Source organism: Nannobrachium achirus (assembly GCF_963921795.1).
Source record: "Nannobrachium achirus genome assembly, chromosome: 1".
NCBI lineage: Eukaryota > Metazoa > Chordata > Actinopteri > Myctophiformes > Myctophidae > Nannobrachium > Nannobrachium achirus.
The window spans coordinates 26,620,188-26,632,792 of NC_137810.1; the positions used below are offsets into that span (position 1 = coordinate 26,620,188).

A 12,605-nucleotide genomic window follows, 5' to 3' on the forward strand; every position below is an offset into this window, starting at 1 on the left:
GGACTTCCATGGTCTGATCTAGAGTTCACTGACAGTTACAGTTGGAAACGGGCTTCTGGCCGGCAATGTCTGCAATTCTAATAACTAGATCTAGTTATCTGAATCACTGCACACATTGACTTATACAAATTCCATGAAAGCACTGATTTGAACAGAAAAACATAAACCTTACCTGTTTGATATCTTGGATATCATCTCTTGTCAAAGCTCTTATTCAGATTTGGGTCATGCAGGGCAAGAAAAAAGACATTGTGTATACCGATTCCTTAGGGAGGCTGCATTTGGCAGAACGAGTCCTTCTCAGCTGTCGTTAGAGGTTGTTGTTCCCAAGGCCAGGAGCAGCGTGCCTTTGTGAGGTGGCATCCTGCTGCTCTTGCATATTTCCAGCCTCTGGTGCCATGCCAGCCGCGCCACGCTGTTTCCTGTGACCTGGGTACGCTCGCCCGGTGTGCCACCAGCCTTGGTCTGTGTATGATCATGGGGTCTGTGTTACTATACAATCAACAGGAGATGTGGAGACGTGTGTGGTCACATACTGTTGTTTGGATGCCATTCATTTAGGATTCAAACCAGAGCCCATCCGGTATATCGATGTGCCTGATATTTTATTTATTATATTATCGTTATCATTATTATACCATTATTTGACTTTTTTGAAGTGCTGACAATTATACGGCAATGTGTCCTGATTTTTGACTACTTTCTAGCTGCCATCAGTCAGGCTCTAAAATCTCCATCTGTATTGCCATGAGCGTTACTTATTGGATTTGCACACCACAGGCTCATGCACTGTTTAAAATCCCAAAATGCAGTCTCATCTACTGGATGCTGTGTAACAGAAGTGAGAACAGCACAAACAGTACTCACATTATTAGCAACAAGGGACGCAGTCCCCCCCAAACGGCGTGCCGAGGCACTGGTACTGTATGTAGTGAAACAAGTCCAAATGTGTCTTGGGTCAGATGTGTCTTGGGTTTTTGTGACAACCTCTTATTGCTATATACAACTTTGAAAATGAATGCCATATACAGTACCAATACAGGGGCATATTCTACCTTAAACATACTTGTTTAACTTCTTTTAAACGCGTGTCTCATGCACTCTCTGTTGTGGGCATGTTATTATAGGCAGAAAATATATATTTCTAATTTCTTTAAAATTGTAATCAAATGCATACATGCATCAAGTACATTTTCAATAGACTATAATGATGGTGAGGAGAATGAAAGCACACAACTTAATTCTTTAGTTGTTATACCCCTGCTTATATTTGACTTGTACCTAATGAGAGATGGGAAGACAGGCATTGCCTGAAGGGGAGAAAAGCAGGGATGTAAGGAGAAATATTGGCCAAACATTAAATAAAATAACAGACTTGACCATCAAAGAGAGAGTGGAGCTCTCCACATGAATAATTGAATAAAAATACCTCTGATACATATATATTTTTTATATTTATAAAACCTCTTCAAACAATCATACCTCAGGCAAATGTCTTTTTTTTTAAAGGGAATACTTAGTGAGTCTAAGGGCTGTCAAACTAGGGTTCGATAGTTGAAAGCTAATCGTATTATTAAAATGTGTCTCTTTATAACAGATAAAAGTATCTGTCTTCCTTTCAAATATACAGTATGTTTGATTTAAAAAGAACCAAAATAAAGAGTGGCTAGTGCTACATCGTGATGCGTTGTGAGCTAGATCAGCCTTTTTCCGCAATTTTTGATTATGTATAAAAGAGATATATTTGTGAAAATGTTTCAGCAGATGAATTCATTAAGACTAGGCCTGTCCCCGGAACGATGCAGGTAGGAAATGCATGCCCCACTTGCTTATGCAATACCCGTACCATTCATTCTAAAGTTGTACCCGTCCATTCTAACAGTTGACATAACAATTATAATTGCAATGTGAAGTGTAACTGCCAAATATGCCCTATTTCCTGTAGATCTTACAATTTATAAATAACGACGGTGAAGAATTTCACAAGGAGTTTTACAAAGTACAAATAAATTATATTTCATATGTTTACACATTTTGTGCAAAGAAAATGGGACCCATACTCCTCTTAATTTCCCTTTTGGAGTAGTAACCTTCCAGCTTTTTTTACTCAGTTCAACATACCTTTGTTTTTCTAACTCTCTCTCTCTCTCTCTCTCTCTCTCTCTCTCTCTCTCTCTCTCTCTCTCTCTCTCTCTCTCTCTCCTTCTCTCTCTCTCTCTCTCTGCCTCTGTATCTCTCTCTCTCTCTCTCTTTGTCTGACAAACTCCCAGAAAGACAAGGCTTCTCTTATTGTCACAGCGTCCTGTGGCTGTGCTCCTCTCTGTCACTCACTTGGGAGGAACATACTTAAGTTGTCAAGAGATCGAAAGAATTTTAAAAGCAAAACTATTCATGAATCCTGAATTGAACTGAACCCTTTCTGTCAGCTTTAGCTGGTGCTAAACATTAATGCATGATGTGTTAGATTTATGCATAGAGACCTATCCATGTTATTATACTCTCGTCTTCCATCAGCTCAGTGGGAAAGCCACTCCACAGACCATACCAACGGCAACACCTCCATTATTCTCCCTGCAGCGCTTCTTAGCCTATAAAAGCTTCAGAACTCTACGTGAAATGGCCATAGAAATGCCTTCTCGCTTTCAGTACTTTCTCGTCTGTGATGCTGAGTCGCCGCAGGTTGAAATTTCTCACTTATCATGGCTCATATATTTTAGTCTTCATTTATTCACTGTTTTATTCAGACGAGGAATAGTGATGTTTCTTTATGGTGCCCAACAGGATATGAGCTAGCTTGCCTTTCTTGGATAAACTGCACCTACCTCCCAGTCTCAATCAGACGTAATGAGAACATTGTCTCCCGGCACTGTGGAGGAGCATGGCTTATCTCTGCTTTCACCATTAAGGCTGCTTATCGCCCCAGGAGCTGCCCGCTATCATTAGCACCTCCTCACAGCCACATCAAGTTTTACTGTTTTACTGTATTGCTTTTCACCGTTTCCCTTTCTCTGCCCCTCTGGTCTTTTCATCTCAAATCTATCACTTTCCATGTGTCATTTGCTTCGGTTGCTTGGTTATCTCGTTTTGCCTGGCTTTTTCCTCTTTTTCTCCCTCTCTCTGTCACTTAATTTCTTTCCCAATCTACGGTATCATCCCACATGCATCGTAATATGCCGGATTCAGCGTAAGATAATTTCCATTCGTAGTCCCCAAAACATACCAACTAGAATAGTTTATTTATTTTTATTTAGAATATTAAAATACATCTAGATAACAAAACACAAGTACTCAATTACAATCACAGAGGCATAAAAACATTTAAGAAAGCCTAACTACTCTATAAAAGTATAACTACTGGAAGACGTTCAGCATCCTTGATGGAGAGGACATTTTGCCCAAAGGTCAACGTCCGTCTGCGGTGGACCTCACAGTCACCTCTGGTGTCTGATCTCTGCCACGTGCAGTGTCTCTTTTTCCAGGACAATAGCATTTAGTTTTTTTGTGTAAAGGCTAAAAACTAAATTTGAATTTGAAAGGTGCATTCACTGTGTTTATCTCTATGCCTTATGTCCAAAGGTCGTCTGTCTGTGAAAAGCAGTTACATTTCTACCTACTGCCATGAAACAGTAGCACAATATGTGATTACTTGCTGTACATCATCTCTAGTCTACTGTTTTCCTCCCTCTCTCTCTTACACATTCATTGTCTGCCTTTCTTCTTTGCCTCAGATTTCTGTCAACCAATTTCCTCTGTAGTCTGAAAAGTCTGGTTGTGAATTCCTTGTTGTAGGATAGTTATTACGCACACTTGCCATTTCCCTAGGTGCAAGGCTATTAGAAACTGAGTAAATTAAAGTCTACTATCGACCATGTAGCCAACATTAGCTTCACTGTCTAGATTTTACATCCATTGAGGAATAACCTTTGCAAGAACACAACAGGATATCATCTCCAAATGTGGGCACTGTAGTGATGTCAGTCAGTGATGTCAGTCATCTCCAAATTTGGTCAATTGTTTCATCATGTCAGACAGATATTATTTGGGCATTGTTTCAGAATGTGTCTGTTACCTTGGTGGCGACACGGTTTAATATCAGTGATGTCAGCATGCAGACTGTTTCACCCGTTTATGCCCACTAGTCCTTACCCGTTCAAAGATATGAGCTCCGAAATGATGTGCAGTGTGTGGGTTATGGGGTGTGCACTGTGCACACAGTATATGAGGGATGGAAAATAACTTTAACTGGTGCTTGCATGATAATATGTAGGAGCATCAATGTAAGTGTACCGATGTGCATGATTTTTGGACAACATCTTGTAACAGGGCCAGACAACATCCCCCCCCCCCCGCCTACACACACACACACACACACGCACGCACGCACGCACGCACGCACGCACGCACGCACGCACGCGCGCGCGCGCGCGCGCGCGCACACACACACACACACACACACACACACACACACACACACACACACACACAGAGAGCTGGTTAAACATTTTGCCTCATGCTAGATGCAGAATAGATATGCCTCATGCTAGATGCAGAATAGATATGCCTCATGCTAGATGCAGAATAGATAGTAGATACACCATAAAAATGCTAATATACAGCATATGATTTGTGAAAGTGACAAACGGGCTTCACAGTTATGTCAGGTGTGTTCATATGCTAATGGTGATGCGGATTCAGATCAATTGGTCTAGCCATCGTGGAGAAACTCTGTCTAAGACAGACAGACATTCAGACATTTGGAAAATTATATGTTTGATATACAGTATGGTGTTCCATTATGTCAGTCAGTAATGTCAGTCAGTGATGTCGGGCTGTTACCATGTCGGGGACACTGTTTAGTATCAGTGATGTCAACATGCGGACAGACATTCCGTAAGTTAATTGTTCGATAGATAGATAGATATACACTCCCCAGCTCCCCATGTTGATGACATGCCTTTAGAGATACCTTGTACCGCTTTGCGTGATTTTAGGGCAAAATCTGTAGGAGCAGTGTCCAAAAATGTGTCTTGAAAGAATCAGCCTCATGGTGGCGCTACAAGAGGACCATGTGAGAAATGAGGGGTTTTTGTGTTGTGGTTTGGCAGCCAAGGAGTGTGTGTGCAAAGTTTGGCATGGATCGGGGCAACGGTGGCGGAGATATGAGAAAGGCAAAAGTGTGACGTGTGACGTGTGACTGACTGACTGACTGACTGACTGATTGACTGACTGACTGACTGACTGACAGCTGGTGGAGGTTGTGATAGTAACTGCGACCTGACGGTCGTAATAAGTAATGATCACTTAAAATAAATTGAATCTCATTTTTTTATGCACTGTAGTTCTATATGCTGAGGTCAGTACAGTGCTGAGAGTGCAAGAATATACAGGTGATTAGACATTATGGTGGTTGCATATGTCATTTTCCTGTCACAACAGCTCTCGATTCTTGCTGCTGTGTTTGCACAATGCTGTAGTTCACCCAGCAGATATGGGAGTTTTTTTGTCATTAGTCATGTTTTCAAACTCCTTTTAGGTGTTTATAATCTGTGGAAGACATCCGTGTCTCTGATGTCTTGGTAACAGCTGACAGGTAGTTAGAAAGTGCAATTGTATTTCCACCTCATTTTGAGTGCAGTAGGTGCACAGCACACAGTGTGTCTTCTTTTGGGAGACAGGTTTACCTGTGGCAGCCTCCCGTGATGGCGAGGCTGTGTTCACTGAGTGCTCTGTACATAGTCAAGGATTTCCTTAGGTTTAGTCGATCTCTGTCTCTCTCCCAGTCCCTCCCTTTTGCAGGCATTGACACTAATGGTTTCCTGATTGCCAGAGGCAAGTAAAACGAATATTTTCCGTCTCTGTCTCTATCTGTCTCTGACACATAAACATGCAGCAGATTCCCAATCATACACTGTCAGATGAGACAGCAAAATCAACTGCACGGGTTACAACAGAGAGCATGAATTAATTGCTTGTCCAATTGCACACACACGCACACAGGCACGCGTGTGCGTTCGTGTACGCGCGCACACGCACGCACGCACGCACGCACGCACGCACGCACGCACGCACACACACACACACACACACACACACACACACACACACACACACACACACACATGCAACTTGTCATGTGACTTACAATGTCCAAAATTCAACTTTTATTCAAATGTGCTTATTGCAATGTCCAATATGTAAGTTTATATAATTTTCCATTTCTGGCATGTACAGTAGGTGAACGATAACAATTATTTGAAGATTAACAGGTTGTTGAATTCATGTTGACCAAAATGTAATTACACACCTTTTTTCTTCTTTCTTTCTTTCCTGTAAGGTGTGCAGGAAGACCATCTGTTTGCTGCTCTGGGTCACATACATCTGAATACAGTTAACATGTCTTTATATCACACAGATTACTATTATTGTAAAATTGTTAAAACATCTACTGTAGATCAAGGGGTTGGGTTGGGTTCCTCAAACCTTACCCACCCATAGGACACAAATAAAACAACACTGGGACTTATGAAAACACAGTACTACTCTTGTCACTTGGAGACTCACAAAATGCTCCCCCATTTTGGTTGGCGACCCTCGTTTTAAGACGCACTGATCTAGAAAAACTCTTTACAGACAAAGAATAGAGATGCCTTTGGGAGGCGCCTTCAGGGGTTATGCTCGTAACTTCTGCCTTGGGCTTTTGTTCAGCATCAGCCATTACTGCCCAGTCATGGCCCTGGCTAGCTTTTGAAGCAACATCCCTTACGCCTTGTATTTGGCTTGCCTGCCAAAGAGAAGTTTGTGTGTGTGTGTGTGTGTGTGTGTGTGTGTGTGTGTGTGTGTGTGTGTGTGTGTGTGTGTGTGTGTGTGTGTGTGTGTGTGTGTGTGTGTGTGTGTGTGTGTGTGTGTGTGTGTGTGTGTGTGTGTGTGTGTGTGTGTTAGGGGGATGTCTGTCTAAGTGATGGGGAGGAGGTCTTTATGGAGTCTTAAGGCCCATGCTAGGGACAGAAGAGGGGACAACATTAATCTGAGAGTTCAAGCCTATAGTTGTCACCCTTTTTGGGGTGGGATTGGCTGGAGGGGGTTGACTTAGGGAGACTGACTTAAAGGCCTTGAGTCTGAACAATGGCTACCCTGTGTTTGTGGGAAAAGGCAGGGAGTTCACAGTTCAGCCCACCGCATACTTTGACGTGCACAGCTTCCCCTGCTTTTCTTCCTCCTCCTTTCTTTTCCCATCACTTGGTAGGCAGCTCCATGTATTCTGTCTCCCCTATGCGACACACTACTCTTACTTACCATTTCTCGCTCTGCTCTGCTCCCCATGTTATTCTCTTGCCGGGCCATGTGCAACTGTTTCCGTCATATCCAGCCAGCTCCATCTCTTCTGCTCCTTCGCCGTTTCAACAGTTTCAACAACTTTCTCTTTGGGTAAAACCACCACCCATATTCTCGATTTTCGGGCAGAAAACATACAGTATGTACAAAACCATTACTTTTCAGGAAATGGAAAATAACCCGTGTTCCAACTTCCAATTGGTCCAATGGAATTATGATTTTGTCACAAATGCTGTTGATAATACTTTTTCATTGGTTAAATATTCATGAAACCAACCGACAGACTTATATTAACCACTATTTTGTACTTGTTTAGCGTATGTGATTATAGACAAACATTTACAAAAATCACATTTGTCACATTGCAATGTGGTGTGAGCTTGTTAGATCGATTTTCACTACATTTGAGCGACACACACAAAAATAGGGCATTCATTTATGAAAAAAACTAAAAATGAAATATGAATATCTGTACAAGCTCCCCGACAGTGACGATATGTGGAGGGAGGGAGGGAAGGAGAGAGAGAGAGAGAGAGAGAGAGAGAGAGGGGTAAAAAGAAGAAGAGATCACCTCCAGACTGCTAGCTGGGGATTATTCCCCCTTCCGTTAAATCAAAATTCCGTCTTTACTTGGTTTTGACTGTGGTCCTTCTCTCTCTGTAATGCAATTAAGATCCATAAGCTTTTCCCAGGAATAAAGGGGGATGAAAGGGGGATTGTTCCATGCTTCGATCACTGATGGGAAAAGCTGTGTGTGTGTGTGTGTGTGTGTGTGTGTGTGTGTGTCTGTGTCTGTGTCTGTGTCTGTGTCTGTGTGTGTGTGTGTGTGTGTGTGTGTGTGTGTGTGTGTGTGTGTGTGTGTCGTGTGCGTGTGCCTGTGCGTGTGTTGCGTGCGTGTGTGCGTGCGTGTGTTGTGTGCGTGTGTTGCGTGCGTGCGTGTGGATGGGTATGTAGTACTGGGTAGCTGCATTTGCATACGTGTGCAAGAAAGGGCAGAAAGGGAGAGGAAGTGAGGAAATGACAGGCAGGCTTGTCCCCCTCTACTCAATCTTTCTTTCTTTCTGTTTTCTCTCTTACGCTCTCTCTCTGTTTTCTATTTTCACTCACTCCAAAATAAAGGTACACTCACTCACCCACAGACATGTCACATCCATTCACATGCCATTGTGTGCCATGGCGTGAGTGTTGCATTCTTTTCAGGTTTTTTTATATTTGGATCCGTGGGCTGCTTTTACTGCTGCTGTAACTACAAAAGTATATACTGACAATCTAACTTTTGTTGGATTGTTTGTTGCAAAGTAGTGGTTTAATTTCTTACTTGGGGTTTTCCAGTCTGCTGAACAGACAATGTGATATTGTTGTGCCCCAGTGCTGCCGTGATGCCTTGGTAATTGAAAGTGGATGTGAGTGGCCGGGTCTAATGAGGCAGCATCATTCAGTTCTGTCGGAGGAGAGGGTTTGGAGGGGCAGAGTGATATGCCACTTTGCCCTAATTTACAATGGGAAGATGTCAATCTTTTACAATGATTGTTTCCACAATGAAACCAACAACCTACCTCTTTGACATTGTTAACACCACTTGCTCTCATGCAGTATGTCTTTTACACAGCTGGTCCCAGCATATACTCTACAGCCACCTGGCTACTGGAGTACCGTTCCAAGCTGCTTTAAGCATGCAGTTGGTCCAGCCCCAACATGTAGTTGGTCCAGTTTTAAAGATTATTGTTGAATGTGCTAAATTACTTGCTCCCATCTTCCAACTCCAGTTAACTGCGCCATCTTACTTGTTCTTAACCTGCGGTATTCGATACTAGCATGGTTCTCAATTGATAAAAAAAGTCTATCTCTGGGATGTCCAATAAAGTCTATCTCTGGGACGTCCAATAATTATTTTTGGACGTCCCAGAGATAGACTTTTTAATCAATTGAGAACCATGCTAGTATCGAATACCGCAAACTCCTCGGTGTGTGTAGCTGATAAAATTTAACCAAATGAAACCATAACTTCTGGGGATCTCTTGACCTCCCCACTGTCACTTTTAGTAACATTATACTCATTAAATACCTCCTTGGCTGCCTTGGGTCTGACAGCCTTCTTAGCTGGAGATTTCTTGGTTGCTGTTTGTTTGACAGCCTTTGTAGCTGGAGCTTTCTTGGCTGCTACAGACTTTTTAGTTACTTTTTTCTTGGGAACCTTGGAGGTGGGGACCTTCTTTGGGCTTTCAATTGCTAATTTCTTGTCAGCTACAGGTTCTCCCAACTGTAAAGGACTCCACCACATCTCCAGGAGCACCTGTAATCGTGCTTGACCCTGGGATGTACTGATCAGAGCCTGTGGAGGGATTGCCTGTCAAGCCTGGCTGGTTTTCAGATGAGCCCGCGATATAGTGACCAATGCCATGTTGCGCCCGTTCCAGTACAAGACCTCTGGTGTTCTCTATGATGAAGTAGGCAACTTGGTCCAAAAACATTGGATTGAGGTTGTTCTTCTTCAGAAAGTGATATGCTGACAGCCAAGGGTCTTCTGCTCCATTATAAGGGAGCTTCATGGAAGGCCCGCTGTCGTTCAAGTCAACAGTGAAGACAAAGTCATACTTCTTCCCCTCGTACATAACAATATTGGACGTCTGCTGGTTTGAGCTTTCAACCACATCTCCGATCTTCATCCAGCAATTGTCAGTGATGGTCCACTGGTATGCCTCCACCTTCTGTCCATATTTAATCAGCTGTGTCTGACCATCATGATTTCCAGGCTCATTAAGGTGTTCCCTCTGAGGTAAGTCTTCCAGTTGGATGTCTCCGAAGTTGAGTGTCTTTAAGTCGATGGCGGATTTGGAGAGTTCATCCTCAAAGTCTTGCAGCTCCTGTGGACTGGCCATGCGGTCCTCATTCTCTGTAAAGACGCAAATGGTGCCATCACTGGCACCGACAACTATGTCACCGTTGGGCAGGATACAGCAACACCAAACTGACTGAGAAGGCAGGCGAATGGTCTGATAGCATTCCCCTTTACTCCATATTCTCACCGTTCCGTCCTGTCCTGTGCTTACAAAGTCTTGGCTGTTGGGGAAGACGGCCATGCTGTAGATGTAGCTTGTATGGCCAAGATAGACCTGTACACATTCCCCAGTCATGAGCCACCTCCTTACACTGGCATCATTGCCACAAGACAAGAACTGAATGTTGCTGATCACTGCTAGTCCCCTTACACAATCTTCATGGCCTGTAAATACCCTCATACAGTGGCCGGCTTTCCAAAGCTTGATTGTCTTATCTACTGATCCAGACAGCATAAGGCCTTGTTCGGGTAGAATGATCACCGCCAACACTGCGGCAGAATGACCCTGCAATGTTGTCACGCACTTGTCTTTGACCCAGACTTTAGCTGTTGTGTCACAAGAGCCGCTCAGTAACACAAACTTCCTCCTCCTGGAAGGGAATGCTGCCAGAGTGCAAACTGTGTTCTTGTGGCCCTTGAGGGTGAACAGGGGTTGTGGTCTCTCGTGTGTGAAAACGCAAATATTATTGTCATTTCCACCTGTGGCAATAAGCCCTTTGGAATAGGTCTTGTTAGGTGCAATAATACAAACACAGGATACAAAATTTGAATGGCCCGACATGCAGTGCACCTCTCTGAAACCCTTTTCTGGGCAAAACCTTTTCCTCAAGTTGGGTACCCAGAGCCTTCCGGTCCGGTCTCTAGAGACTGACACAAAGGATCCATTTGGATAGACCGATGTTGCAAGTCCCCTAACGTCCATCTCATGTCCTGGGATAGAGCAGCTGAGTTTGTATGAGTAAGCAACTCCATCCGAGGTCTGAGGAGCACCAGTAGCCATGCCTGACCATGAGTTGTACTCACTAGAGCATATCAAGGAATCAGCTACCAAGCTTGACCTGTTGTCAGATGAGCCAGGGATATAGTGACCTGACCCAGTGAGGTCACCAGTTCCAGTTTGGGACGGTTCCAGCTCAAGTCCTTTGGAGTTTTCTATGATGAAGTTGGCAATTTGGTCCAAGAATATGGGACTGAGGTCGTTGTTCTGCAAAAAGTAATGTGTCACACTCGTTCTCCCCGTACATCTTGCATCTACAGTAATACCACAAAAAATTAATGGTTTGTCATATTAACGTTTATATCAATCTTTTTGTCTTTAGCCCCTTTTATACTGTGATGTCTTTTTTAATCCCGTTGATGTCATTATGACTCAGCCGTATCCATATATGGAGTTCTCACCACAGCTACGCCCAAATATGGTATATGTTGTCTAACTGTCTCAGTATGATGTCAGGCTCCATATACAGAGCTCCTCGTCAACCATGCCCATACCTGTATATGGAATTCCGGATGGGCCATTATGTCCAAATATGGAGTGCATGAGGTCACTTACTCTAACATCTTGGGTAACAATGGTGATTTAACATGATTAATCCTAGATGGCGTTAAATCCTCTCGAACAATGAGCATCCTGAATTTGGCACTGTAGGACATTGTGAATTGGTTGAGTCATTGTTCTTTATTGGTATTGCCCTAGCAACCAGCTGCAATCAGCAGCTCTCCCTACTACCGTAAACAGAATGTCTTTGACTGAACGTTAACTTCAGTGTTTCCTCTTAAGGTCACAATTTAAGTTAGGATCATGTGCATCATCATCTTTTATAAGGCTGCGTGAGGAATCTGAAAATGACATGAGTATCTGTTTACACTTGTGAACCACACAGAGGGGATTTGAGTAAGGATGCAATTGAATTTTCTTCTCTTCTTTGTGGATTCTCTCCTGCATCTCTTTGCCAGCATTGTTGGTTGTTGTCATATGGTTTATGCAACAGCGTGGGCAGTGCCTAAGCAGCGATATGGTGCCATTGAGACCATAATTGGCTTTTCACTGAAGCAATTTCTGCTGATGCAATTGAGCCAGTGTGTGGCGTAAAGGTTAGAGCATTATTAGGCCCCACACAAATGGGAGAATGCAGACACACTGAGACAGATGACAAAGCCAATCTCTTCTCTCAACCAAATCATTGGGGAGTGTTTCTGGAAGCACAAGTTTTGCACATCAAACTTAGACATTTAGATTGTTTGGTTATGTGGACTTTTTGAATATGTAATTGGAAAGTGCAATATTGAGCTATACTGGCTGCACTTACAGTAAAAGCAAATCCAAGTAGACATGTGCATGTGTGCTCACATGCAAGAAATGCCTGGAATTTTCCACAATTTAATCTCTGCATGACACCCTCCCAAATCACAATGGTCCCCCAACTTAACCATT

The 12,605-nt window shown here is 43.2% G+C and overlaps 2 protein-coding genes across 2 annotated transcripts in view; one reads left to right on the forward strand and one right to left on the reverse strand.

Annotated features, from left to right (window-relative positions):
• The window catches only part of lrp8 (low density lipoprotein receptor-related protein 8, apolipoprotein e receptor), a gene marked incomplete at both ends in the record, with an annotated part of 260,613 nt that overhangs the window by 74,941 nt on the left and 173,067 nt on the right, over window positions 1-12,605 (forward strand). The window lies entirely within an intron of this gene.
• On the reverse strand, window positions 301-11,171 carry LOC308299361 (phospholipase A-2-activating protein-like; the record flags this gene model as incomplete). The annotated part of the gene is made up of 3 exons (XM_080743137.1): window positions 301-465; window positions 9,398-9,664; window positions 9,753-11,171. 3 exons carry the CDS (start codon window positions 11,169-11,171, stop codon window positions 301-303), a joined length of 1,851 nt encoding a protein of 616 aa, XP_080599263.1.